General features: G+C 39.0%; 1 protein-coding gene across 2 annotated transcripts in view; it reads right to left on the reverse strand.

Moving 5' to 3' along the window:
* Positions 1–6,834: 6,834 nt before the first annotated feature.
* Positions 6,835–27,496, reverse strand: part of LOC126284060 (D-xylose transporter) — a 368,523-nt gene continuing 347,861 nt past the window's right edge. For both annotated transcript variants that reach the window (XM_049982653.1, XM_049982654.1), the window contains exons 6-10: positions 23,934–24,153; positions 12,867–13,060; positions 11,239–11,323; positions 10,508–10,705; positions 6,835–8,789 (exon numbers count right to left, since the gene is read on the reverse strand). In XM_049982653.1, coding sequence (XP_049838610.1) covers positions 8,608–8,789; positions 10,508–10,705; positions 11,239–11,323; positions 12,867–13,060; positions 23,934–24,153 — 879 coding nt within the window. In that variant the 3' untranslated portion in view covers positions 6,835–8,607. The remainder of the gene's footprint in view (positions 8,790–10,507; positions 10,706–11,238; positions 11,324–12,866; positions 13,061–23,933; positions 24,154–27,496) is intronic.

Genomic DNA, 27,496 nt, shown 5'->3' on the forward strand with positions numbered 1-27,496 from the left:
TGTAATAAATTTCAGCTAGTAATAGCAAATACTCTGTCACAAGAGGAGGAGGTATACTTAGATGTATGGGAAGATTTCTGTTAAATTACATCATGGTCAGACAGAGATTCCAAAATCAGATATTGGATTGTAAGGTGTACCAAGGAGTAGATATAGACTGAGATCACAAGAGTAGCCCGAAGTTTAAGAGATTATTCGGTAAGAATCAATACACAAAAAAGGGGCATATTGAAGTATTAAGGAATGACAAGATACACTTGAAGTTCTCTGAGGCTACAGGTGCAGCAACAAGGAACAGCTCAGTAGGCATTACCACTGAAGAAGAATGGACATCTAAGAAGCGCAGTCACAGAAGTTGGAAAGAAAAACGTAGGTACAAAGAAGGTAACAGAAGAAATTATTCAGCTGATTGATGAAAGAAAGAAGTACAAAAATGTTCAGGGATATTCAGGAATGCAGAAATACAAGCCACTGAGGAATGAAATAATTACGAAGTGCAGGAAAGCTAAGATGAAATGGTTGCATGCAAAATGTGAAGAAATTGAAAAAGAAATGATTGTCAGAAGGACTGACTCAGTATGTATGAAAGTCAAAACAGCTTTCAATGAAATTAAAAGCAAGGTTGGTAACATTAAGGGTGCAATGGTAATACCACTGTTAAATGCAGGGAGAGAGTGAGTAGGTGGGAAGAGTACACTTAAGGCCTCTACGAGGGGGAAGATTTGTCTGATGTGACAGAAGAAGAAACAGGAGTCAGCTTAGAAGAGACTTGGGATCCAATATCAGAATCAGAATTTAAGAGAGCTTTGGAGAACTTAAGACCAAACAAGGCAGGAGGGATAGATAACATTCTATCAGAATTTCTAAAATCATTGGGGGTCATGGCAACAAAACGATTATTCACATGGTTTGTAGATGCATGTGTCTAGCAATATACCATCTGACTTTTGGAAAATATCTTCCACACAATTTCGAAGACTGCAAGAGGTGACAAGTGTGAGAATTATCACACAATCAGCTTAACAGCACATGCATCCAAATTGCTGACAAGAATAATGTGCAGAATAATAATAATAATTTTAAAAAAAATTGGGGATGTGTTACATGATGATCAGTTTGGCTTTAGGAAAAGTAAAGGCACAAGAGGGAATTCTGACTTTGCAGTTGATAATGGAAACAAGACTGAAGAAGCATCAAGACAACCTAGAAAAAGCATTTGACAATGGAAAATAGTGCAAGAAGTTTGGAATACTGAGAAAAATAGGGATAAGCTGTACAAGAGCTAAGAGGGGATAATAAGAGTCAGTGACCAAGAACCAAATGTTAGAAAGGGTGTGAGACAGGGACGTAGTCTTTTGGCTCTTCTGTTCAATCTCTACATTGAAGAAGTGTTGATGGAAATAAAAAAGAAAAGTTCAAGAGTAGAATTAAAATTCAAGGTGAAAGGATATCAATGATACAATTCGCTGATGACATTGCAATCCTGAGTGAAAGTGAAGAAGAATTACATAATCTTCTGAATGAAATGAATGGTCTAATCAATACAGAATATGGACTGAGACTAAATCAAAGATAGATGAAAGTAATGAGAAGTAGCAGAAATGAGAAGGGCCAGAACATCATGATTAATGGTCACGAAGTAGATGAATTTAAGGAATGGAGTAAGGATACATAAAAAGCAGACTAGCCCTGACAAAAAGGGTATTCCTGGCCAAGAGAAATCTATTAATGTCAAACATAGGCCTTAATTTCAGGAAGAAATTTCTTAGAATGTACGCTTGGAGCACAGCATTGTGTGGTAGTGAAACATGAACTGTAAGAAAATAACAGAAGAGAATTGAAACATTTGAGATGTGGTGCTACAGACGAATGTTGAAAATTAGGCAGAGTGATAAGGTAAAAAATGAAGGGGTTTTGTGCAGAATTGGAGAGGAAAGGAATATGTGGGAAATGCTGGCAAGGGGAAGAGACAGAATGATAGGACATGTGTTAAGACATTAGGAAATGAGTTCCATACTACTAGAGGGAGCTGTAAAGGGCAAAAACTGTAGAGGAAGACAGAAATTGGAATATATCCAGCAAGTAATTGAAGATGTAGGGTGCAAGTGTTACTCTGAGATATAGAGGATGGCACAGGAGAGGAATTCATGACGGGCCGTATCAAACCAATCAGACTGATTAAAAAACAAAACAAAAAAAGAAGCAGCGACTCCAAGCCCAAGTCCACCACCAAAGAAAAGATGGAAGCGAGAATGCTGGGAACAGTACGTTACAACCATTGGACCACATACTTCTGCTTCTCAGGTTTGGGGTAAGGTCAGACATCTCAGTTGATAACAGACACCTGCAGGTGTACCTGGTATTACCTTGAATGGTGCTTTCTACACTGACCCTGACACCATGGCCAAACATTGTGCTCTGCACTATGCTCAAGCCTCAGAGTCTGAAAATTATCAACCTATTTTTTATGTCCTAAAGCTGCAGCTAGAGCAAAAGCAATTATCTTTCATTACATGCCACCAGGACCCCATTCAATGTGGAGAATTCATCAGCATCATCATCCACTGCCCTGATTCAGCTCCAGGACCAGACTGCATCCACAACCAAGTGAGGAAGCACGTACTGGTGGATTATCAGCATCATATCCTTGACATCCTTAACTGCATCTCAAGTGAGGGTGAATTGCCATCACAATGGCAAGAAAGGATCATTGTCCCAGTGTTGAACTGGGTAAGCACCCTATAGAGATGGACAGTTATCATGCAATAAATCTCACTGATATTTTCTGTAAGTTGCTTGAATGCATGGTGAGCCAGCAGCTGTGTTGGCTCCTTGAGTTCTCGGGGTCTTCTGGCTCTGTCCCAGGGTGGTTTTTGCCAACGTCATTCCACTACTGATAATCTGGTTTACCTGGAGTCTGCCATCTGAACAGCTTTTGCCCAATGTCAGCACCTTATAGCTGTCTTCTTTGACCTGCAAAAGGCTTATGACACCACATGGTGACACCACATCCTTGCTACCTCACACGGGTGGGCTGTCTGGGATCCACTCCCAATTCTCGTCCAGAACTTCCTGTTGCACCGTACGTTCCGGGTTCGAGTTGGTGCTTCCCCCAGTAACCCCCCCTCCCCCCACCAGCCCCCCATATCCAAGAGAATGGGGTCCTGTGGCCTCTGTACTGAGTGTCCTTCTCTTTCTAGTAGACATCAATGGTGTAGCAGTAGCAGTGAGGTCCTCAATATCACCTTCCTTGTATGCTGATGACTTTTGCTTCTATTATTGCTCCTGTAGTGTGGGTAATGTCAACTGCAAGATACCATATGAAAGGTGCAGGCAAGTACCGTCACCCATGGCTTTTGATTTTCCGCTGCCAAGACTCACATCGTGCACTTCTGTTGATATTGTGCCATTCACCCACAAACAGATTTTTACCCCGATGACCAACTATTCTGTGTGTTCTAAACTTATCGCTTTTCAGGACAGATCTTTGATTCTCAGTTGACATTGATTCCCCAGCTTAAATGAAAGTGCTGGTTACACCATAATACACTTTGCTACCTGGGCGACACCAACTGAGGTGCAGGTCACACTACCATTTTGCAGCTTTACAAAGTTCTGATTGGCTGATCCCAGCGGAGGTTTGAGTCCTCCCTCGGGCATGAGTGTGTGTGTTTGTCCTTAGCATAATTTAGGTTAAGTAGTGTGTAAGCTTAGGGGCTGATGACCTTAGCAGTTAAGTTCCATAAGATTTCGCACACATTTGAACATTTGAAAGCTCTGATACAATCCTGCCTCAATTATATGAGTCTGGCATATGGTTCGGTATCGTCTTCAGCATTGTGGATAGTGGATCCAACACATCACTGAGGGTTTCGACTTGTGACAGGAGCCTTTTGGATTAACTCTGTGAACAGCTTACTCGTGAAGGCTGGGGTCCCTCAGTTGCAGATCAGGTGCCAACAACAGCTTGTCAATTATGCTACTCACATTCGCAGCACTGATCAGGGATTATGATTGCAATGTACATCCAGTCTATACTCAATTAACTTTAGTTGCTTCCTCTTCCACCTCTCCTATATCCACTTCTGTACACTTCTGTGGTGTGTTCCTCAGAGACAGCTTCATCTTGACCTACCACAAGGTGTGCAAGACTGTTCATCCTGAGGCCGCTGCTGCAAATTTTTCTCTTTTCTTGGCGCACCTCAGGGTTCAGAGGTCGTCTACGCTGATGGCTTGATGGTTACTGGTCATGTAGGCTTTGCTTATACTCATGGAGGATGTACTGAACTGCTCTCATTCTCAAATGGCTGTAGTGTTTTCACTGCGGAGTTCGTAGCCATCTCTCATGGTCTTGAGCATATCTGTTCCTTTCTCATCTGCAGTGATTCCTTGACCAGTATGTAAGCTGTAGGTCAGTGCTACCCTCACCAACTCTTCGTCACTGCTATCCAGGATTCACTGTATGCACTTTAACAGTGTGGACACTCACTGACCTTTGTCTGGACTCCGGGCCACTCGCTGATAGCCTGGGCAAACAGGCTACCAGTTCTGGAAACAGACCTCTGGTCGGTATTACACCATCAAGTTGTGGAATATGGAATGTCTGACTCTGACTTCACCAAAGAAACTATGGATGTTATAGGAGAATACATATCTGTAGACGTGCTCCATGCAGGACTCTCTCAAGGACTCTGCTGTCCTTTGATGGCTCTGCATCAGCTATACTTGGCTCACTCTTGGTCATCTCCTCTGTAGTAAGGACCCACCCCACTGTTGTTGTGGCACCCATTTGATGGTAGTCCACATTTTGGTGGATTGTCCAAACCAAGCTGTCCTGCAACAGGCTCTTAATCTCCCTGACTCACTATGCCAGGTGTTAGGCGACAATGTCCCAGTGGCTGACTTAGTTTTACATTTTATTTGTGAAGCGGGTTTTTGCCACCCTATGGAAGAGAGGGCCACTGAACCTTGTCGGTGCACTGAGGCATTGGCAGAACAATGTGTTGCCTCCTCTGCCCAGATTGGGCTGCAGCTGTCCAGTCTTGGTGGTACAGCCCAGTCCTCACCCTACCTGCTCTTTTACTCTTCTTCTCGCCCCTTTTGCAAGGTCTGTTAGACTTGTTAATCTTTTGTCTCTCTGTGTTTCTCTTTCCCTGTGCATATTGCTAGTCTTTCCAAGGACATCTCAGAGCAGAGAATCTCTAATGAGTGATGGGACTGAGATTTGTATGTTCCCTCATTGCCTTCTTCTCTCAGGTGCCTCCAGTTGCTCCCTAGATTGGTGACCTAACTTGTCTTTCTTCCTGTGTCTCCCTTTTTTTGATTTGTTCCTTACCTCAGTTTTGCTGACGTTGGTAGACCTTGGAATTTTCTTCCTCTGGGTTTTACATACTAGGCTATCTCTGATCTGCAGTAATACAGACCTGTCTGCTTGAGGAAAAAGGAGCTGATGGCCTAGTAACTTGGTCCATTTAACCATCCAACCAATGACCCACCCCAACCCTGCTATCCCTCTCCCTTCTCAGCCCAGCCTCCTCCTAACCCCTACCACCCAGATTGCTTTTCCCACCATACACAATCTATACTTTTCATTATACTGTCAAATATAAAATCAAGTCATATGCAGTGCAACTGCACTGCCATTTAAGAGTGAAGTATTTGCCGTTTTCCCCTCTCCCCCCTCCTCCTGCGCAGACATTGTGCCACGGCATTGGAGAAAGTGTGCTGTAGTCAGGCTGAGCACTGTGTTCCTCATGCCAGGACATGGCTCAGGATCCAGAATCTTATTGCCCCCAACTTAATGGTTTTTGTTGGTTGTAAAAATCAAGTTCAACTGGACTGTGAATTTCCCGGTCACACCACAAGACACAAAAATAATTTGGTCTTGCTGCCTAAGGTCCAGAATGGAGTTGTGTGCTCTGGTGAGATGATATTCAACAAGCTCCCATTGAATGTAAGGAAACTGGGAATCCCTGCCGATTGAAGAGGAAATATAAATTATTGCTGTTTAGCCACTCTTTTTACAAATTATTTCAGTATTCAGTTCTGTTAATTTTTTGCCAAATAGTAATGCAGAGCAATTAGGAGTCAGTATTTACAGATGCAAGCAAATATTTTCTTTGAAAGATACTATTCTACCAAGTGGATTGTTAAGCCACTAATAGCAGATATACAATATACGTACAATAGTTGTACAGCAAAACTGAGAAGGCAGCAACATGTTTCCTAATTTACTTGGTTAAATTTAGATGACATAAGTGTGAATAGCATTAAGCATAATAGTCACAGTGGATTCTTAATACAGTGGACAGATTAAGTCTAAATGATTTCCGTGTCTTTTGTTAATGTACACATTGACTCATTCCACATCCCTGAAGGTTCACCTTTGTGATGGAATCTACAGAACATGGTGGATGGGTGGATGATTGTGTGCTTGCATAGGATACCTGTACTTCACAAAATATTATTAGCCATGGGACACAGTTGTCTCACCCCACCCCATCCAAAAAGAGAAGTAAGTCATCCCCACAGAATTATTTCAATTTTATTTTTGAAATTTTCTTAGGTTTTGAATGAAATTTGGAAAGGTTCATCTTAATGTTGACTCTGGAGATATTACAAATTGTTTATCTGTACTCACCTCATTTCTGAGATGCGTTTTTGCATTAACAAGTCATGATACTCTTATCTGCTTCAACAACAACATGTACAGTGCCTGATGTGTTTCAGGTCACTCAGACCTGATATTGTACATAATGACTGCAATCAATGGGTGTAGTTCTGAGGGAATGAAATTTTTTCTGTGGCTCATAATTTTTGTTAAAGAAACATTACTTTAAATAGAATTCTTATTATTTATTTAAATACTTGTATGTACTACATAATACAAAAATTAATCATATCTGACTATTCACTGTACCAATCTGCTACACAAATTCCAGTAACAATACAGAACAGTACATGAATATGTTTAAGTTCCAGTATCAAATGGTTGGTAATATCACTTTGGGAAATCATTTAACATAAGTTCCACATAAGAATTTGATAAAGTGACTTGAGAAAAGGATAGGTCAGAACAATTTTTTTTTCTTGTAATGTATTCTACTTCACAACCAAGTTTTATTGCCAAGTTTGATGCCTGTTGCATATGGTATGCTCTTTCTAAAAATTATTTTTGAATTCATTACTTCCTGTATATGTTACAAAAGGACTAGGATAAAGATGAAACAGTGAGCCTTCCAAGGAGGAATACAGAGAGAAAATTTGTTTAAGAAAATGTAAATATAGACTTAATCACTTCTGTTTAATCATATATTTTGAAGATAGTTTCAGCTATCACCACACTCTTCACATGTTTCTATATCATGTCATAACATGCAAATTTCCAGGTGAGGGAAAACTTCCAGTAACAAGCCAGTGTATAATGTGAACTTCTTGTTACCAAAAAACAGATCAATGTGAATAGTTTGTCATAACACCACAATGTTTCAGAATTTGTAGCTCCGTGTATAAATTCTAACATACTTCATTGTAAATAACTGAATAGTTGAGGCACCAAGTGGTTGAGAGGGACATAAACAAGACTGGAAACAACACCCAGTATTTGAAAATCATCCGCAAGTACAAAAAACACATACATGTACATATATGAATCGCTAAATATTATAAATTAAACTCCCATGCCACATTTTTCTGTCTGTGTGAAGCCTCATCTCAAGATCTTAGAGATTTTGATACAGTTTTTTTTTTTCACAAGTAGGTAAACTGATTCACAAGGAAGATTTGTGTATACAATTTAAGTTGTCCAGCTGTAGATACTTACAGGTATATCCATTCAAAGCTGAGGCAGATCACTAGTTTCAATAGATACAAACTTTTATGGCTGTACTGACCTTGTCAGCTATATTGTGCTGGCATTGCAGCTCAACTGGGGTCAGATTTATGTGTCTATGTGTGTCTATTTGTACTACTTAACTATGAAAGAGGAGATCATCTCAAGCCTTGGTGACAAAACAGTCTTTTTCACATGCCTGCCAACCACTCAACACCTCAAATATGTGGTGGGTTGTTGCCTTTACTCCTTCCATTATTTATATTCCACCAAGGACTTTCATATACCACACTTTGTTGTAAGGAACTTGATGATGATGATGATGATGATAGTGATGATGTCATATGGTACAACTAATGAACTACTGACCCTGTGACTTCATGTCTGAACATATGAAAATATTTACAATGTCATACATCATTTCAGTGAAATATTTTTGTGGACCTCTTGTCTAAGCAGAAAGTTTCGGTTACTACTCTTCTGCAATAAAATATTTCTGTAGGCAACAGCAATTTTTGTTTTCCTCCTGTTGTGGAGATGCAGCAATTGCAAATTCTGTAACTGCACACATAAAGTGAACCATTTAATTTATTGTTTGTTTCTATGGGGGCAAAAAAGTGCCATTGTCAGCCACTCAATTTTTGAGGGCACAAAACACGAATACAGTTGCCCCTGACAAGTGCCACACTGATACTGGTGTACCAATTCCTTCCGAACTGGCACACTTGTGAAAGACATCAGCATTACTGTGTTCTCCTCAGTTGTGGCACTACTCTTCACAGCCTACTGGTATCGTGAGGGGCGGATGGCCTGGCAACACCATTGCCACTTGAGGCACTGCTCCCATTTGCCATCTTCTCCATTGTGAACCCAGCATTCTCGTGGCCCATATCTTCTGGCTCCTTCTCAGGTGGTGGGCCTCCCATCAGGAACATTGTGAAGAAGAACATCAATGAACCTGAGAACACATTGATGTTATGTAAAAGAATATATCAGTATTCGTTTTGTGATTTAGATTTACTGGCTAGAAGATTCAAAGTCACCTTTTTGGAGAAACTGAAAAAGTGTGTGACACAGTGTTAACAATGGTGATAAAAGAGCCACAGTGAAACTAATGGGATACCTGGTAAACTATATGAAATATTATTTTACCTTGTTTCACAAAAATTACCTTTCATATGACCTAGGTTTTCAGACGTAAGCCTGTTTTCCAACAAATAACCAAATCAGTTGTTTACTCGGATATAAACTCACATCCCCCCAAAAATTCTGTGAAACATGACAAAAAGATTTCAGTTGTTTTATACAATATATATAGTTTCACCATGAACTTACTGTTGAATCAATTAAACTGAAATGACTGATCTCTTTAAAAATCATAAAAGCCTATGTACTCTCTCTCTCTCTCTCTCTCTCTCTCTCTCTCTCTCTCTCTCTCTCTCTCCATATTATACAAAGTCACACTGCAGCTGTATTCCTATTTATATCACTTCACTCTTTGGTAATTTGCTTATAAACTAATAACAGTTGTTCCTAATTTGAGTATGTTTCTCTTGTTGTTGTAGTTTCTCAGTCTGAAGACTGGTCTGATGCAGCTCTTCACACTAGTCCATCCCCTGCAAGCCTCTTCATCTCTGCATAATTACTGCAACCTACACCCATTTCCCATTTGAAAATGCTTTCTGTATTCACCCTTTGCTTTCTCTCTATAATCCCCCCCCCCCCCCTCCCATGCCCCCCCCCCCTCCCCTCCTCCCTCACACACACTTGTGCCCTAATTTTTTTTTCTCATAGTTCTATTCCATACCTGTACCTCCTCATTTTTCTGTAGCACATTTCAAAACCTGTTCTCTTCTTGTCTGAAATGACTGTCATTCATGTTTCACTTCTGTACAATGCTACACTGCATGCAGGTACCTTCAGAAGAGACTTGCTAACACTGAAATTTGTATCTGGTGTAAACAAATTTCTTGTCTTCAAAAATGCTTTTCTTGCAATTACCATTCTGCATTTTATGTCCCCCTCTACTTTGGACATTATCAGTTGTTTTGCTGCCAAATAACAAAACCTACTGACTACTTTTACTGTCTCATTCCCTAACCCAGTTCTGTCAACATCACTCGATTTGAGCAGACTACATTCTATTATCCCTGTTTTACTTTTCTTGATAATCATCTTATAATCTCTCTTTAGGATACTATCTATTCTTTAGGATACTATCTGTTCTGTTCAAGTGATCCAAGTCTCCCTTCTCTGTCAGAATTACATTGTCATTTGTAAACAAAGCTTAATTTTTCTCCCTGAACTTTAATTCCCTTCACAAATTTCTCTTCAGTTTTCTTTACTGCTTGCTCAATGTGCAAACTGAATAACACGACATAGAGGCTACAACCCTGCCTCACTCCATTCTCAACTAGAGCTTCCCTCTCACGTCCCTCTACTCTTATAACTGCAGTCTGGTTTCTGTACAACTTGTAAATTAACATTCGCTTCTTGTATTATACGTATGCTATCTTCATAATTTCAAAGAGTGTTTGTCAGCCAACAATGTCCACAGCTTTCCCTAAATTTACAAATGCTCTTACAGTGGTCTAAAGCAATGAAATAATGTGTTTACAAGTCCACAAATCAAAATGAGAAATAATATTTTTTTGCTTGAAGGAAGTATATACTCACTTAAAAGGTATGCTCCAGCATAGAAAATGTACAGAGACTCTCTGAAACCGATGGCTTTGGTAACTGGTTCCACAAGTATTGGGAGATTTCCTCCAATATTGTTCATGACAAAGAGAAATACTCCCACTGTTGTAGACCGCACAGACAATGGAACTATCTCTACCAATATGGCAAATACAATTCCGAACCACATCTCAGCTGTGATAAAAAAGAATTGTGTTATTTCAGTGCAGACAAATACACTATGTATAATACACTTCTTCCATTACATTAACATGAAATCTCTCATGAACCATGAAAAATTATTATTATCAGTTACAAGTGATACCCTCTGCCATGTTTTTGCTTCACTCTGCACAGTTTTCAACGAGTGTTGCTCCTGTCAGCTCGCTTACTGTGTAGGTGTTTTGCACTAATGTGTTATCCACCTGTATGTTTTCCCAATGTTCCTGCCATCTCCCCATACTCCATAGTTTTCCATTATTCCAAGTTCAGAGTTATCACCATTACACATTTCCATCAGCTTGTAAAATGAGTGTCTTTTTATATAAAAGTTTTGTGTTTATAATTAACTTGATTATTTTGGGTAAGAGCTCTGCACCAACCTCATACTAGAAACTGCACATTGTAAATGCATAAGAAATAAACAGATACAAATGAGAAATATTTTAGATAATATACTTTTCTCTATTCTAAAGGTAGTTAAAACTGGTGATTTTGGTCTAACTTACCAAAGAAATATGAAAGTCCAAGAGTTATAAGTGCCCAAGTTGGGGTAAAGTAAACACTGCCATATGCACCTGGTGTTGAAATGAGCTGCAACCAATATCACGCTTATTAAATTTTGCATCTATGACAGTTAGGTTGTAAGCTGTAAAGGTGTAAAAATGAAGAAAATCATTTGTTACAAGAAAATAATAATTGTCTTCATTTTGTTTTCATCAAAATTCTGATTATAAAAATAATGTTTAATTATGTTCTTGTTCAACACAGCAATGCATTTATTAGCTGTCAGCTCTAACATACATAATTTAAGTCATTGATGTCTGTCACACATTGTAGTGTCAGTACCCAATCTTTTAGCAAAATTTATAAGAAGTGGTGTGAAAGTAATGTGAAGTATCACATTTGCAACTCCAGGCTGGTAACTACAGTCGCTGCACTCAGCAGGAAACTGCACTGCCCAGCAGTAATAACTGTAGAACATATGTCGATGTCACTGCGCTGCGGCAAGTCCCTTGTTACGGGTGATGTGACTAGGTGCCAAGTTTTAGTGAAACAAATGTGCCTCGAAGCAATATAAATGTCAGAATTTTGTAGCAGAGACACTTCCTTCACTGAGGTTCAGCAGCACCACCATGACGCCAGGGCCACACCGGAAAGTGAGACGACTGGGTGTCATCGGCAACAGCCTCAGGTTCGAGGCCAGGTTGCGCCTGTCGCAGCCTGCTCTGAGTCCACTGCAAGGCGTGGTGCCGCTGCACTGCCGACTTTCCGTCAGTGCCCACTGCCGCCAGTACTGAGTTCCCTATGGCCCTATGGGACTCGGTGCTTTGGGGTGAACCGCCATCTGACTTCTGCCGGAGGGCAGTTGATCGAATCCCATGTGCAGCAGTCTCCACATGCCACTGTAGTGGATAGCAGTGGGGTGGGGGCTGCTCTGGACACCGTCAGTAATGGAGAAGCAGTGCGCCATTGACTTCAGCTGACTGCACTTTTCATTATGAATGTGTTTTAATGTAACCATGCCTCAGAATGAATGCTTACATTTGGTATATTATTTGTATCTCCAAACCTTGGATCGAGGAGGAGACTTAGTACTACACAGAAAATTAAAAACAAATGTGAGGAATTTATCAAAGCAAGCACTCAAATAAGGAATATGACATTAACATAGCTGGTTCTTCAATCAGATTTGTGTTGGATGGATTTGGGCCCATCTAAGTTTTGAAACAGCTGTGTGAGGAGGAAAGCCACCACATGCTAGAAATACATACTTCCTATTCACCAATAACCCGTTCACTTTGAAGTGCCCAGACAGTAATACAAGGTATCCGCAACAGTTTTCTTTGCCTGCTATGGGTAGTGTAACAGCAGTTCTCCCACAGAGATAATTGTAGTTAGACAACTCCTATTCCTCTGATTGAGATATCTCACACAAAACATTATCGACTAATTGCTGTAAACACACTGACGACTTGTTGCTGTTATAATTTTTTTCGTCAGTGCTTGGTTCTTTGTGTGAGTGCATGTATAAGCACCTAGTCAATATTTAAATGGTTCTTGTTGATATTCACTTTCTGCTAACATTTCAAATCCAATGTACCAGTATCCTGAATGTTTTACACAAGATATTTACCTGGCTGATAGACAGAACAGCAACACGGGATCTGATGCCCATTTTGGCTACAAATTTGTCAGAAACAACGCCTCCAACGACAACACCAATACTGCCTATGACAATGGTGACTGCAAACAGCCACCACCCAAGGTCATAATCCGGAAAATATGTTTCATAGTACAGATCACAGTTGTAAGCAAAGCACATGCCACCTGAAACAAGAAATTTCATTTAATTACATCATGTAAAACAAGTTCTCTCTCTCTGCCCCCCCCTCCCTCCCCCCTCTCTCTCTCCCTCCCTCCCTCCCTCCCTCCCTCCCTCCCTCCCTCCCCCCCCCCCATCTCTCTCCCTCCATAACATCAAACAGGACACTGAAAACCCTGAGATATTCAAAAGCAAATTAACAGGATACCTAATTATCCACTACTTCTACAACTGAAGAGAATTTTTATACTAAGGGATTTCTGTGAAATTATAATGTCTAAATTACATAAATTTTGACTTCATCAGTATATAGGCAACTGCTAGAATGTAAAAACTGTTGTTCTGTCATGAAGGTGCTGAGAAGATTTTTTTCAGTAATGGAGCCAAGCACCTTCAAATACCAGCATCACTTGCAGATGGCATCAGCAATCTAAAGAAACAGAATGTTTGTGCAAATGGAAGACGTACCAGTCAGTCACAGGTATCAGATAAAACATCGAAAGAATTTGCCTTTTGCTTCAACATAGTCTAAAGAAATTGGCATATGATGCCAGTAAAGAGCTGCAGTTGCCACAAACAATGGTTTGGTGTGTTTACAAAATGAAGCCAAAAATGAAACTGTACATAATTAAAATTTTACAGAATGTAAATGGGAAGACTACAAGCTGTGGCTATAAAATAACAGGACTGATTCTGTCATGGATGCACCAAAGATGAATGACCCACAGCTGTGAAGCATGAAGTGTGAAGTCTTCTCAGTTGAATGTGGCATCTCGGATGTCTGTAGACACATCAGTGTAGCAGCAGCCTTCGTCTGTGTAAGAGCTGTTTTTTGTTTTGCTGGGAAAATGATAAGTGCAATAAAAGAGAACAAACTGTCATGAAGTTTCATATTAAACTTGGAAAATCTGATAATGAAACCCAGTTTTTACTAAAAGAAGTGTATGGTGAAGACTGTTTACCACCTACATAGGTTTTTGAGTGGTTCAAGTGTTCCAAGATGCTGAGAACGTGATGAAGATGACACATGCCTGGGATGCCCTTCAACATAAAAAAATGGATGAAAATATTGAAAAAGTAGGTAATCTGATTCAATTTGACCATTAACTGAGTATTCAATCAATTGCTGAAACTGTCAGAATTGACAAAGAATGCATAAGCATATTTTACATAAAAAATTGAAAATGAGAAAAATGCGTGCAAAACTGGTGCAAAAATTTCTCATGATCAAATAAAAAGAAGCTCACAAAAATTTCTGTACTGACTCTTTGAATGCCACTGAAAATAAATCCAATTTATTGGAAAGAGGGATAACACAAGACAAATCTTTCTTTTTTTCCTTCTTTTTTTTTCTTTCTCCAACTTATGATCCAGAAACTAAGAGCCATTTCATGCATTGGTAGGGCTAAACATCACCAGAACAAGAAAAGCTTGTATGAGCAAATCAAAATCCAAAGCAATAATGATTTTTTTTTATATTCATAGAATTGTGTCTCTCCTCTGCATTCCTGAAGCTCATACTATTAATCAACATTACCATCTTGAAGTTCTTGCACAACTCCATTGAGAAAATATGGGAAAAAAACAAAATTGTAAAACAACAAGTGACAGATTCTGCATGAAAACAACACACTGGCTGATGCCACATTGTCTGTGAATAGATTTTTAGCAATGTACGACATACCAGTGTTAGGCCACCTACCTTATTTGCTTGACCCAGCAGCTAGTGACTATTATCTATTCTGCAAGAACAAATCTTCATTAACCCTTCAGTGGGCGCACTTGCAGCAAATAGCTGCAAGATTTAGTTTTCTGTTAGTATCACAGATAGTGTTACAGTTGCGTCCACGTCCAAATACATATTTGTTGTTCTCAACGGATGTCATCTCTTACTACATTTGCACTATTCATGCTTTCAGCAGTTTGGTCATTATTGTTGTTTGAAATGTGAGTGTTGCGTTCGCAGTGTGTTTGATGCTACGCACCTTGTGATGTAAGTATTTTCTATACTTGTGTTTTTCTTTTGTCTCAAGGCATTCTTTCTTTTATATTAGTATATAATGAATATTCGAATCAAATCAAAGTTCCCATATGCAATTTTCATTACTTTTTAAAGTCTTGGATATTGATTTGCTACAATATATTACTCTTACAAAAACATGTGTTTCATTAGGTCTTATAAAAGCGTAGAAATGGAGAAAAAGAAGGCATTTGACAGGCACCGTCTAACTGTACGTCTTGAAGACTATGAGAAAGTACTGCGAGAATTGTCAGAATAAGTAGTACAAGAATTTCCAGATTCATGTGAATCTGAGTCGGAAGAGGAAGTTATTGAAGAATAAAACCACAGCAGTGACTCCGAACAAGCAACAGAGGAAACAGATGACCACCTGGTTGAAGAGGGGAGACAACAAACAGAGGATTATCGGTTTTATGTAGGAAAAGCCAAAGAAACTATTTGGATAATTGAACCACTTCCTTCTTCTCCTAAAACCAAGGCCAAGAACATCCTAAAAGTTTTGCCAAGTCCAAAAGCAAGTGCTGAAATCATGGAAAAAGAAATTGATGCATTTTACCTATTTATTACTGATGGGATGATTATTTTTCCTTAGGTTAAAAATGTAAAACTAATTGTGGTGCAAAAGCCGCAATGAGCCCACTCATGGAAGTATGAAAGGTGCACCCACAACAGGGTTAAAAGGAAAAACCTTTCAGTGGAAGAAAAAGTGGTGTGCATCACCAAGCAGCTCACAGAGAAGGCTTCTGGCACTGTTTCCATCAACAGAAAATTTGCGTGTAGCATTGTAGGGATAGAGGGACAGTATACTGAAGGTGACAATAACTAAATATGTATGTTCTTGAAATAAAATGTTTTATGCCAATAGTCCTGTTGTTTTATAGCCACACTTCATATATCAAACATATATATTGTCCTTTGAGAATTCTGGAAACCACAAAGAAAAAAATAATTGCTGCATATCTCATTTTTAGTGATGGTGTAACTGTCCACATAAATGAAATAGCTAAGAATTGGACTCATCTTATTTTCAGTATATATGCTTTTTTTTTAAATATGGGTATTACATGTGGTCAACATGTTGAAAAATTTTGAACATGCAAACTGATCTCCTTCCTGAACTTTTAACTGGGACACTAGAGACATTTTGAAAATTGTTCTTGCAACTGCACTCAACAAATTGTACTGCTTAGTGTATCTGAAATGTATCATACACCACAAACAACAGAATATGTAAAAAAATACTGATCTGAATATACTCCATGACATTTGTCAATTAATAAGGTACTACAGTCTCATGTCTCATTTATCACGCATAAATAGATCAAATGCTTCTTTTCAGCTGTAAATTATGCCACAAGGCAAAAAGGGAATATACCTTTGTAACATGACTGTAAATATATCCAAATCAAAACAGAAAAAGAAGCTGTGATATGCAAAGCTATCTGAATGTAATACTAACATTACGATGATCTTTCAATTCATATCTATTTAAACAAGAAGATCAGCGGGTGATCAAAAAGTTTCCATTCAAAGATTGTGCAGTGTGGAATCAGTATGTCAATCAGGTAAAACTGCCTTGAGCATTGAGGCAATAACCCCACCTGATGCACTAGGTTGAAAATACAGGGTGTTTCAAAAATGACCGGTATATTTGAAACAGCAATTAAAACTAAACGAGCAGTGATAGAAATACACCGTTTGTTGCAATATGCTTGGGACAACAGTACATTTTCTGGCAGACAAACTTTCGAAATTACAGTAGTTACAATTTTCAACAACAGATGGCGCTGCAAATGATGTGAAAGAGATAGAAGACAACGCAGTCTGTGGGTGCGCCATTCTGTACGTTTGCTGTTCACAACGTGCAAGTGTGCTGTGGACAACATGGTTTATTCCTTAGAACAGAGGATTTTTCTGGTGTTGGAATTCCACCGTCTAGAACACAGTGTTGTTGCAACAAGACAAAGTTTTCAACGGAGGTTTAATGTAACGAAAGGACCGAAAAGCGATACAATAAAGGATCTGTTTGAAAAATTTCAATGGACTGGGAACGTGACGGATGAACGTGCTGGAAAAGTAGTGCGACCGCGTACGGCAACCACAGAGGGCAACGCGCAGTTAGTGCAGCAGGTGATCCAACAGCGGCCTCGGGTTTCCGTTCGCCATGTTGCAGCTGCGGTCCAAATGACGCCAATGTCCACGTATCGTTTCATGCGCCAGAGTTTACACCTCTATCCATACAAAATTCAAATGCGGCAACCCCTCAGCGCCGCTACCATTGCTGCACAAGAGACATTCGCTAACGATATAGTGCACAGGATTGATGACGGCGATATGCATGTGGGCAGCATTTGGTTTACTGACCAAGCTTATTTTTGCCTGGATGGCTTCGTCAATAAACAGAACTGGCACAGATGGGGAACCGAAAAGCCCCATGTTGCAGTCCCATTGTCCCTGCATCCTCAAAAATTACTGGTCTGGGCCGCCATTTCTTCCAAAGGAATCATTGACCCATTTTTCAGATCCGAAACGATTACTGCATCACGCTATCTGGACATTCTTCGTGAATTTGTGGCGGTACAAACTGCCTTAGACGACACTGCGAACACCTCGTGGTTTATGCAAGATGGTGCCCAGCCACATCGCACGGCCGACGTCTTTCATTTCCTGAATGAATATTTCGATGATCGTGTGATTGCTTTGGGCTATCCGAAACATACAGGAGGTGGCATGGATTGGCCTCCCTATTTGCCAGACATGAACCCCTGTGACTTCTTTCTGTGGGGACACTTGAAAGACCAGGTATACCGCCAGAATCCAGAAACAATTGAACAGCTGAAGCAGTACATCTCATCTGCATGTGAAGCCATTCCGCCAGACACGTTGTCAAAGGTTGCGGGTAATTTCATTCAGAGACTGCTCCATATTATTGCTATGCATGGGGGATATGTGGAAATTATCGTACTATAGAGTTTCCCAGACCGCAGCAACATCTGTTGTTGACAATTGTAACTACTGTAATTTTGAAAGTTTGTCTGCCTGAAAATGTACTGTTGTCCCAAGCATATTGCAACAAACGGTGTATTTCTATCGCTGCTCGTTTAGTTTGTATTGCCGTTTCAAATATACCGGTCATTTTTGAAACACCCTGTACCTGTTTGGTAATACTCTTGTGTCCAGTCACGTGAAGAAGTCTGGAACTGTGTGCTGCACATCCACAACTGATGGCAATCATCGACCCTTTGGGGCCCTTTTTATGGGACTGAAGGTGTGATAATCACATGAGGAGGGATCAGGATTATAAGGTGGCAGCTCAAGTGTTGTCCACTTGAGTTGGTGTAACTTTTGTGTTATGACATTTGTGATGTGGGGACAGGCATTATTGTGAAGCAGTAGAATTTCACAATAATGGTTTGTGAAAGACACACTGTCACAGGCGCTGACTCCATAGGGCCTGAGAGGGGCAGAGACCCCTTGAAAATTCGTTGTGGGGGGGCAGAGTCCCCCCCCCCCCCCTCCCAATAATTAAAGAAAATTATTATTATATTATGCTTCATAAAATCACAAAATAATGTTGGAATTTTTTATTTTCCTTGTTTGATGATAGGTACCTTTTACAATACATTCAGTAACAAGTTAAAACAAATAATTATGACAGCAGTAAGCAGGTTAACTGAAAACGAGTGGTGTGAATCATGACAGTGTTACGGTGCTGTGGGCACACTTAGAATTTGTCCCGGTGCTCGAACCTTTGGGTAAAGTCTGGCACTGGCGGGCCAGTGCTGTGCCCATGGCAACATCAAAAGGACTGGAGCAGAAGCACCTGGAAACCGCTGCCTCATGTCGCCTTGACGCTTTGAGACAGCATGATGCCGCGGCTATATAAAGCCTACCCTGCTGTCGCAGTCATTCAGTGTGGATAGTTTCATTCAGTGCATGCTGCAGACCTGTTCAGTGTTTCCACTTCAGTGTCCAGTGGACTATTTTATATGGCTATATTTTATTCATTTACTTTAGTCTCTTAGTGTATTGTGAATTAAGTTTGCAATGGATAAATTTGTTATAAAAAAGGTGCAGTTTGAAGTTGATATTGCAAGTCAACCTCCAACAATTATTGTGTTGTCAATTGCTTCTTCATCTTCAGGCGAGAACTATTCACAACTGAAACCTGGACAATCCGGTAAGGAAAGATCATTTCAGTTTTGGTTGATCAAATATACATGACTAGAATATGAAGCCTCTACGAAGAAAGTTGATGCTAAAAATCTATTACCATTTTCTTCAAGAAAAGAACAATGCAATTACTTTTGTAGGGTTTTTTTAACTGGAAAAAGACTTTGGAAAAATTCTGTCTTCATAAAAATACGTTTACAGATAAAGAAGGTGTTCTGAAACTAAATTCTATCACTAACTGAAGTGTGGCCTCCCAGTTTGAATTAACAGTTAGATAGTGATATGAAGAAAGGCCGTTTAGCTCTTGAGACAATTTTTACTACCATGAAATTTCTATGCTGACAATGACTAGCAACTAGAGGGTGTGAAGATGTAAACTCAAATTGTTTTCAATTGTTGGAACTCTGAAAGAAAGACATATCTGAGTTTAAAGATTGGTTCTACTAGGAAAGTCAGTGTTGAGAAAGGTATTGGCTTCAGTCAAGAAGACTGGACATTTTCCTATTATGGTTGATGAAACAAGTGATTCTTTGATTCACAAACAAATGTCATTTTGCATTTGTACTGTCGATTATTCCGTAATCATCAACAAAGACTTTATTGGCTTATACGAGGCCCCCAACACAGCATCACAAACTCTGTTTAGTATTTTAAAAGACGTTTTTGATCATCCTGATTTGTCAATGGATAACTTAATAGGACAATGCTATGATAGTGCATTGTAATATGCCTCTGTTTTGTACTCTGCAGAAAGTGTTTCAAAAAACTCAAGAAGTTTTTCAAAGTAAGTTCAAAGGACTAAAAAAGTTAATTTTGGATATACAACCAAAAGCACATTATGTGCACTGCACTGTTCACAGGTTAGACTTGGCAGTCTTAGACAGTCTCCACCATCTTACATCTATGGGGGATATTATGGCTTTAGCCAAGAACTTAATAAACACTGTAAGGAAATCCAACAAAAGGATGGGACTATTCAGAAGCATACGCTGTGAGAGAGCCAACGACCAAACTGGTCTACGACCCCTTTGCCCAACTTTATGGACTATGTGAGCTTCTAGTATCTTGACAATATTGAAAAACTTTGAAGAACTTCTAGCGTTTTTTGAAACACTTTCTTCAGAGGACAAAACAGAGGCATGTTACAAATGAGCAAGCTACCTTGAGTCAATGTTACAATTCAAGATTTATTTCTTTTCATGTCTTCCTCAGAATCAAAGTATACAAAAGAAGTATGAAAACAACAAAGCCAGCTCACCACACACATTTAAAACCCCAGAGGAATACTACAAAACTATTTACATTGACGTTTGTGAAATGGTGCAATCTTGCATTACTGAGTGGTTTGCTTCAACTGGACTCACACATGTCATTGCAGTTGAACAAGAGTGCTGTGCTCTTAGTAAACAGAGGTCAAACAAATTTGGAAAAATCAACTGTGGTTTCAAAAATGACATAGACATTGAGACACTGCACTTACACTTGAATATGTTAGCCACTAATAAAAAACAACAATTGGTCTTACAAAACATGCATGACGTAAGAAAGTACATTACACAAGAGCCTGCAGTTGGAGATGTGTTATGTGAAGTAGTGACATGAATGAAGCTTCTCCAAGTAGTTCCAATCATGACAGCAACAGCAGAACAGTCATTCAGTGCTCTTAGACATCTGAAGTCATATCTCCGATCAACAATGGGACAGAAGTGATTGAATAACTTGCCGGTTCTTCGTGCCCATCGAGATGTTTGGGATGGATATCTGACCTGTCATCAACGACTTCATGTTCAGTAATCCAGTCAGTCAGTCTACATTTGCAACTTTCTAAAGACACTCTAGCCCTAATAATGGCAGTAGAGCAATATTAAAAATCTTTATAAAATAGAGAATTAAATACATACATAATGTTAAATTTTCAGTTTTGAAATATTAGTACTAGTTTATTACTCTATTATTATATTACTATAGTACTGAATTAGTTATTTTCAAACACTTAAATATATTTAGGGTGTAAGACCCGATTAAAACCCGCTATTTATGTATTTTTTTGACTGAAAGTATTAGGCATACTGCATTAACTTTATTAGCTATATTAAAGAATTAACTTTGAGATGTTGTTTTTATTTAATGAATCCTGAGCCTTATTCAAAGTAAGCTTAAATTAGCTATTTCACTTATTGATCAAAGGGCTATTACTGTGTGACAGAAATATTTTATGTTTTATGCTTTTAATGATAGTTTAGGATTTACTTAAATATAATTTCAGTATCTGCAGAGCTTTATATTCACTGCTCTGTAATAGTCTATAAGCATGATTATTACTGTAAATTAAATTAGCTTTTTATGAAAATACTATGTGTATTTATGTTTTGTTCCTTTCTTCAAAGCCAAAAAATGTGTCAGGCTTGTTGAGGTTCCCAGAGTGTTGAGTTATTGAGAGTCCAGTTTTTTGGTTTCTAATGTTGATCATGTGACTCTAAAATGCTTAAAAAACTTTAAAACTCACTGTTTCTCATCTAAAATTTAGAAAATTTCCAAGGCAAGACCCCCCCCCCCCCTCGTACGGGCCTCCCCAAAATTTCTTATAAGTCAGCACACCAGCACACTGCCCCATACAGATTCTTCATTTCACAATGGATATTTACTGGAGTTTGTGCTTTGACAGACAGGAAAAGATTAACATCTGTTGGACACATTTGGTATTACATTGTCATAGTTCATATTTCGGCACTTACTGCACGCACATTGGAAAGACGGAAATGGCGCACTGATCTCTTTCCTACATGCTGCTGCTTATATACCCACATCAGAGTCATGCTACATTGCATATATGCTGCAGCAACACCCTCAGACAGAAACTTTTTGCTTGCTCCTTGTAATTTCAAACATGTATCTACACTATCAGTCTTTGGTAGCTCATGGTCTAGTGGCCAGCATTGATGCCTCTGGATCATGGGGTCCCAGATTTGACTCCGAGCCGGTTGGGGGTTTTCTCTGCACAGGGACTGGGTGTTTGTGTTGTCCTCATCATTTCATCATCATAATCATTTGTGCAAGTGGACAGATTGGATTGCAGAAAGATTGGGACTTTGTACAGGCACTGATGACCTCACAGTTGAGCGCCCCACAAACCGACCGTCATCATCATACACTATCAGTGTTTTGTCCTTTAATATCTTTTCGTGGCTTACTCAAACCATTATTATTTCTTTGGAACAACAAGAAATATATTTCAAGTGATATAGATTCAAGTTATTTGCAATATTTCTTATTGGTGTGACAGACTATAAATAAAAACTTGGATTTGATGTCTGCATGGTGCCAATATTTTACTGTGACTTACTGACTTGGTACTTTCAACACTGACAATACTCTATGTATATGAAAAGTTATGAAATGGGATATAAGTTACATAAAAATTAACTAATCGAAATAACACATTAGTACTAAAATGCAGGGGCATTCATAATTTTATTCATAACTACCTCTAGGATTTCAAAAGATGACTGTACTAAAACTACTGGACTTGAAAAAGTGCACTGACCACTTCTCAAAGTTTCACTTCATAATATGTTTCATAGTATAGTTGCAGAGTGTGCCACAAAGATGTGTACCCCACAAAGATGTGTACCTGATTGATGTGTCCGGAAAAAGCAGAATGACCTGTGGCTCCAGCATCAGCCTCCACACAGTTTGCCTTTTTGCCCTCTCACTGTCAGCATTGACAGCTGCTGTGTTCTCTTAACTGACAACCTATCTGTCAGGTCCCCGTAATGTCAGAATTTTGAAATGTGGTATCTAATGCAATGTAACTGTATTTTGTGTCCTCAAGTTAACTAAATGTGAGTCAATTGTGACAGTTCAGTGATGATTTCACAATGAGTATCAGTAAAAGTTTCAATGCACAAAACAACCCACAGGTGACACAATACATTCCATGAGAGTGGCTGCTGGTGTGGTACTAAGAAAATAGGTCTGTTAGTGCTATCAGCAGAGAAGCAGGGGTGTCTTCTGGGATTACTTCTGAGAAGCCCAAAGAAACCGATGAGTGACAAGCAGAGAACTAGAGATACTGCAGTCAACTGTCTGACACATTCTTAATTTGGAAAAGTTGCAAGAGAGGATAGTTAATGCAGTCTCCAATATTGATGGTGGCTCGGGATGTGTACGTTGAGAGGCTGACTATCATATTGACATTTAACAAATCACAAAAGGTGCCATTATTGAGCACCTGTAATAAGCCTTAAAAACTTTTATGGATTATTCTGTGATATTTTGCTGTATTGTGTGCATTATAGTTTTCGCACTATCATCTTCTGAAAGTCTAGTGGTACTTATGAGTAACCCGGTACTCAAAAAGAATATGTGTACAAATGTCCAAAAAACATATGAAGAGCTACTGATATAATTCTACATCATGGCTGTTAGAGCCATCTTGCAAATTATGCTAGCTTCTCCTTCCTCCCTCATTTGAGAAGAGATGGGATGAGTTGCAAAAATTCAGTTGCCATTTTACATTCCTTGTGTTATCATTCAGAATGGAGGGCAGGTCTCCACTAAAACCTCAAGCTTGCCCTCTACTATGAGCCTTCCTCAATGTTGAAGAAAATATGGCAGCTTATGGTCTGTAACTTAAAACACTGACATGAACAGTGGTATCCTGAAAAGCTGATGCCAGTACATACCTGTGTGCCTGATGGACGCAGCAAGGCAGAGCAGAATAACTCGTGGCTCCAGCATTACGCGCCACGCACCCTTCTTCTTTGCCCGCTCACCATCAGCATTAACAGCTACTGTATTCTCTTCGCCGATTGCCTGCCTTTCAGGTTCCCGCAGTGTCAGACCAGTCAGTATTGCAATGATGATGCCAACTATTCCAGCACCATAGTAACACACACGCCATCCCTAAGGGAAAAACATATTTATTCTTACCTCTCCTATAAAATTGTGTAATTTGTTACAATAGGATTATTATGCAAAAGGAAAATTCCATCGAGAAAACTAATAAATTGTGGAACAGGACTGCTAGCAGTTCACACTTCCAGGAGACAATACGTTTTGCGGTGCCAATAGATACATACAGTATGTACAGAAACAGGTCTCAGAAACTTTAGGGATTCTTGACACCGAAACATTGCAAAAAATTCATATGAATGGGGTCTCAAAATCCTGCTTTGGAGAGGAACATTAGAAATTCCCTGTAGTGACCCCTGGTTGTCTAGTTTACCTCATATTTGAATATTTACTCACTTTCTTGTTTACAGTTGGTCATGGCATTTGTTATGTTTTGTCTGATTGTTGTTTGTTCTGTTTGAAAGTAAGCTCCATTACAATAATGTATTCAGTGTTTGAAATGATAGTTATGCACTACATATATGGTCTAGCAGACAGCAATGCAGACACATTATGCCAAATTTATGCTGAAAGTTACCCTGGAAGGCAGTTACATTGTGCAGGAACCTCTGTACAAATGCACTACCACTTGCAAGATGCAGGCTCATTTGAAGAGAGAGTTGCATAAGGTGGGAGACTAGCAGATCACACAATGTATGAATACCTGAGATTGAAGAATAGGTTTATTGTACTGTTGATGAATCTCCAAGTAGTACAAGGAGACTTGTGAGAAAGGAAGGCATTAATCACATGATGATCACAAACATTTTGTATGAAAATCTTTTGTACATGTATCACCTCTAACAACTGCAAGGATTAAATGAGGCATACTTTCAGCCAAGAATCACTTCCTGTCAACAGATGTTAGAGCACTGTGCTGATTCTCTGCACTTCTTAGCACTGCTTCTCTGCACTTCTTAGCATGTACCTTGTTCCTGACAAGGCTGGCTTTCCACATGATGGGATCTTCGGATATCATAAGAGTCACATCTGGGCATGTGTCAAGGCAGACATTACCTGAGGTTCAGCCTCAACATGTTCAGTAGAATGATTCATAACCATCAGCCCCTATTTATTTCTGCAACATCTTAGTAGACAGATATATCTGGAGTTTTTCAGACATGAGACACTGTACAATGTATCTCTAGATGTCCTTCAGTGAATGTGGTACTCCACCTCACTTTACACAGATGTTCATCAGTATCTCAATAAATGGTTTCTTGACAGGTGGATCAGTCAGTGGGGATCAGTTGTGTGGTCTTAAACAATTGCCAGATTTGAATCTGATGGACATATTTTCTTCTTTTTTTTTGCTTTGGGGATATTTAATATCCTTAATGTATTCAACTCTCACACCCAATGTTGATTTTCTGAAGAATCATATCCAATATGGACAAATGAGTGTGTTTTTCCCTATGTAAGGCAAACCATGGAATGCATGCTCTCTGAATTCACAGAAGCACAATCTGGTCACTTCAAGCCATTTCTGTAAAAGTAAATGCATTTGGTAAATGTATTATTTACATAAATTCCTTCATACATGTAAATGCATTTGATAAGGATATCATTTTTGTGCTGTGAATAATAAATCCTTTTACACCCTCCTAAGAAAGGATTTTTGGACCAATGTTTGTAAGAAAGTTTTGTACTTTTTCAATGTCAAGAATAAATCCCCAAGTTTCAGACATATGTTTTTGTACTCCTTGTAAAAAAGTAAAAGTCATTCTCTACCTAGCTTTCAGAATTAATAGCTCCTCCTCAACAATGAGAGAGAGGTACAATGACATAGATTTAAATTATGGATGTCAACATTTTTGGAACTGTTAATGTCATGTGATGTTTTTTTGAACAAGTAGTACCTAGACTTAGGGATGCACCTTGAAATCCTGCTTAGCTCTACGTAGCAGAGGTTTGGGGGTGTGGTTTCCTTGAAGCAGCTCTTGTGGGCATCCTGACAGCTCTGGTGTTTCAGCCTAAGGCTGTCCCACAATTTTCACATTCCACTGGTTACATCAAAAGGGAATGAACAAAGTTGCTGAAATTTCATTATCGAATCCCTGTCTCTGTATATCTCTATTTATGCTTTGATGCTTCTTTAATCAATGTTTAGTATTATTGTTGTGACACTGTTTTAGACAGTTTTTTTGTTTGTGCTATTGGCTGTTCTATCCAATGCTGGAATAAGTTTGCAAATGTCTTACCATAGAGCACTAGAATAAGGTAACATAAGAATCACTACCTAGCAATAGAGAAAAAAGTGTGCAATATATATGCAATGTGTGGAATACATCTCATTAGTGTACTTTCCTCCCTCACTGACTGCGGGTAACGTGGATTATTAGCAAGTTTCTTTTTGCTAGTGTATCTTGCACAAGTTTAATAAGTTTTACATTTGTTTGAACAGCAGCAGCATACCAGGAGCTTGAAAACAACATAATATGAATTAAGTCTGCAATTTATCAGGTAAAATTTAGGAACATTTCGTTAGGATGAAAGCAAAGGAACTTGGTGCACCTGGATTTAATGTAAACAGGACTCACAAACGAAAACAGTGTAAATCCAAGTGAGGGTATACACACAATTCTAACAGAGATATGTAAAAAGCAGCTGAATGCTTGTGTGTGCTGTATCACTTAAAATTGATATTTTTGTAATGCACAAATGTAGAGAAATATGGTATGTACATTTCCATGGCAGCTGCTCAGGTTGCTCATGTCATCCAATCACAGCACAAGATTAGTGTCATCATGGAAACATCACTATTCTGTCACACAAACTCATAAACACCGCAGCTTGAGTGCACAAAACATTAAACATCTGAAGTTTAGATGTGAAAATACCAGAAACTATAAGCATGAAATGAAGATAACATACATTGCATTAAAAGATCTCTCCAAAACATTGTAAGGTGACGGGGGATAATATGGAGCTCTTCCAAGTAGTTCATAATTTAAATTTAACGCACAGCAGCAGAAATAATGTTGGGCTGGTGTACTTCAATCAAAATGTTTCATAGTAGAATTAAGTCATACAGATATTTAGAACAACTGTAAAGTAAGTCATTATTTTATTATGAAGACACCATTCAGTTTCGATCTTTGTAGTGCCAGACAAGTATTTGTATGTCTCTAATTTCATGCAAAGATGGCATTAAATGAAGGGAGAGGGTGAACCTGTGCCAAAACATGTTGTTATTCCTAATTATGTAAATCTGATAGCATGTCAGAAATTAGTTCTGATTTTAATTTTCTGTGCTTAAGAATAAAATTATGTATTAAATGCAGAGTGAAAATAGTGTAATGCAAAATGGACATGAAAATACTTGTTTTGTGTTTTGATGAGTGTCTCTGCAGGA

This window comes from Schistocerca gregaria, chromosome 8, assembly GCF_023897955.1.
Source record: "Schistocerca gregaria isolate iqSchGreg1 chromosome 8, iqSchGreg1.2, whole genome shotgun sequence".
Classification (NCBI taxonomy): domain Eukaryota; kingdom Metazoa; phylum Arthropoda; class Insecta; order Orthoptera; family Acrididae; genus Schistocerca; species Schistocerca gregaria.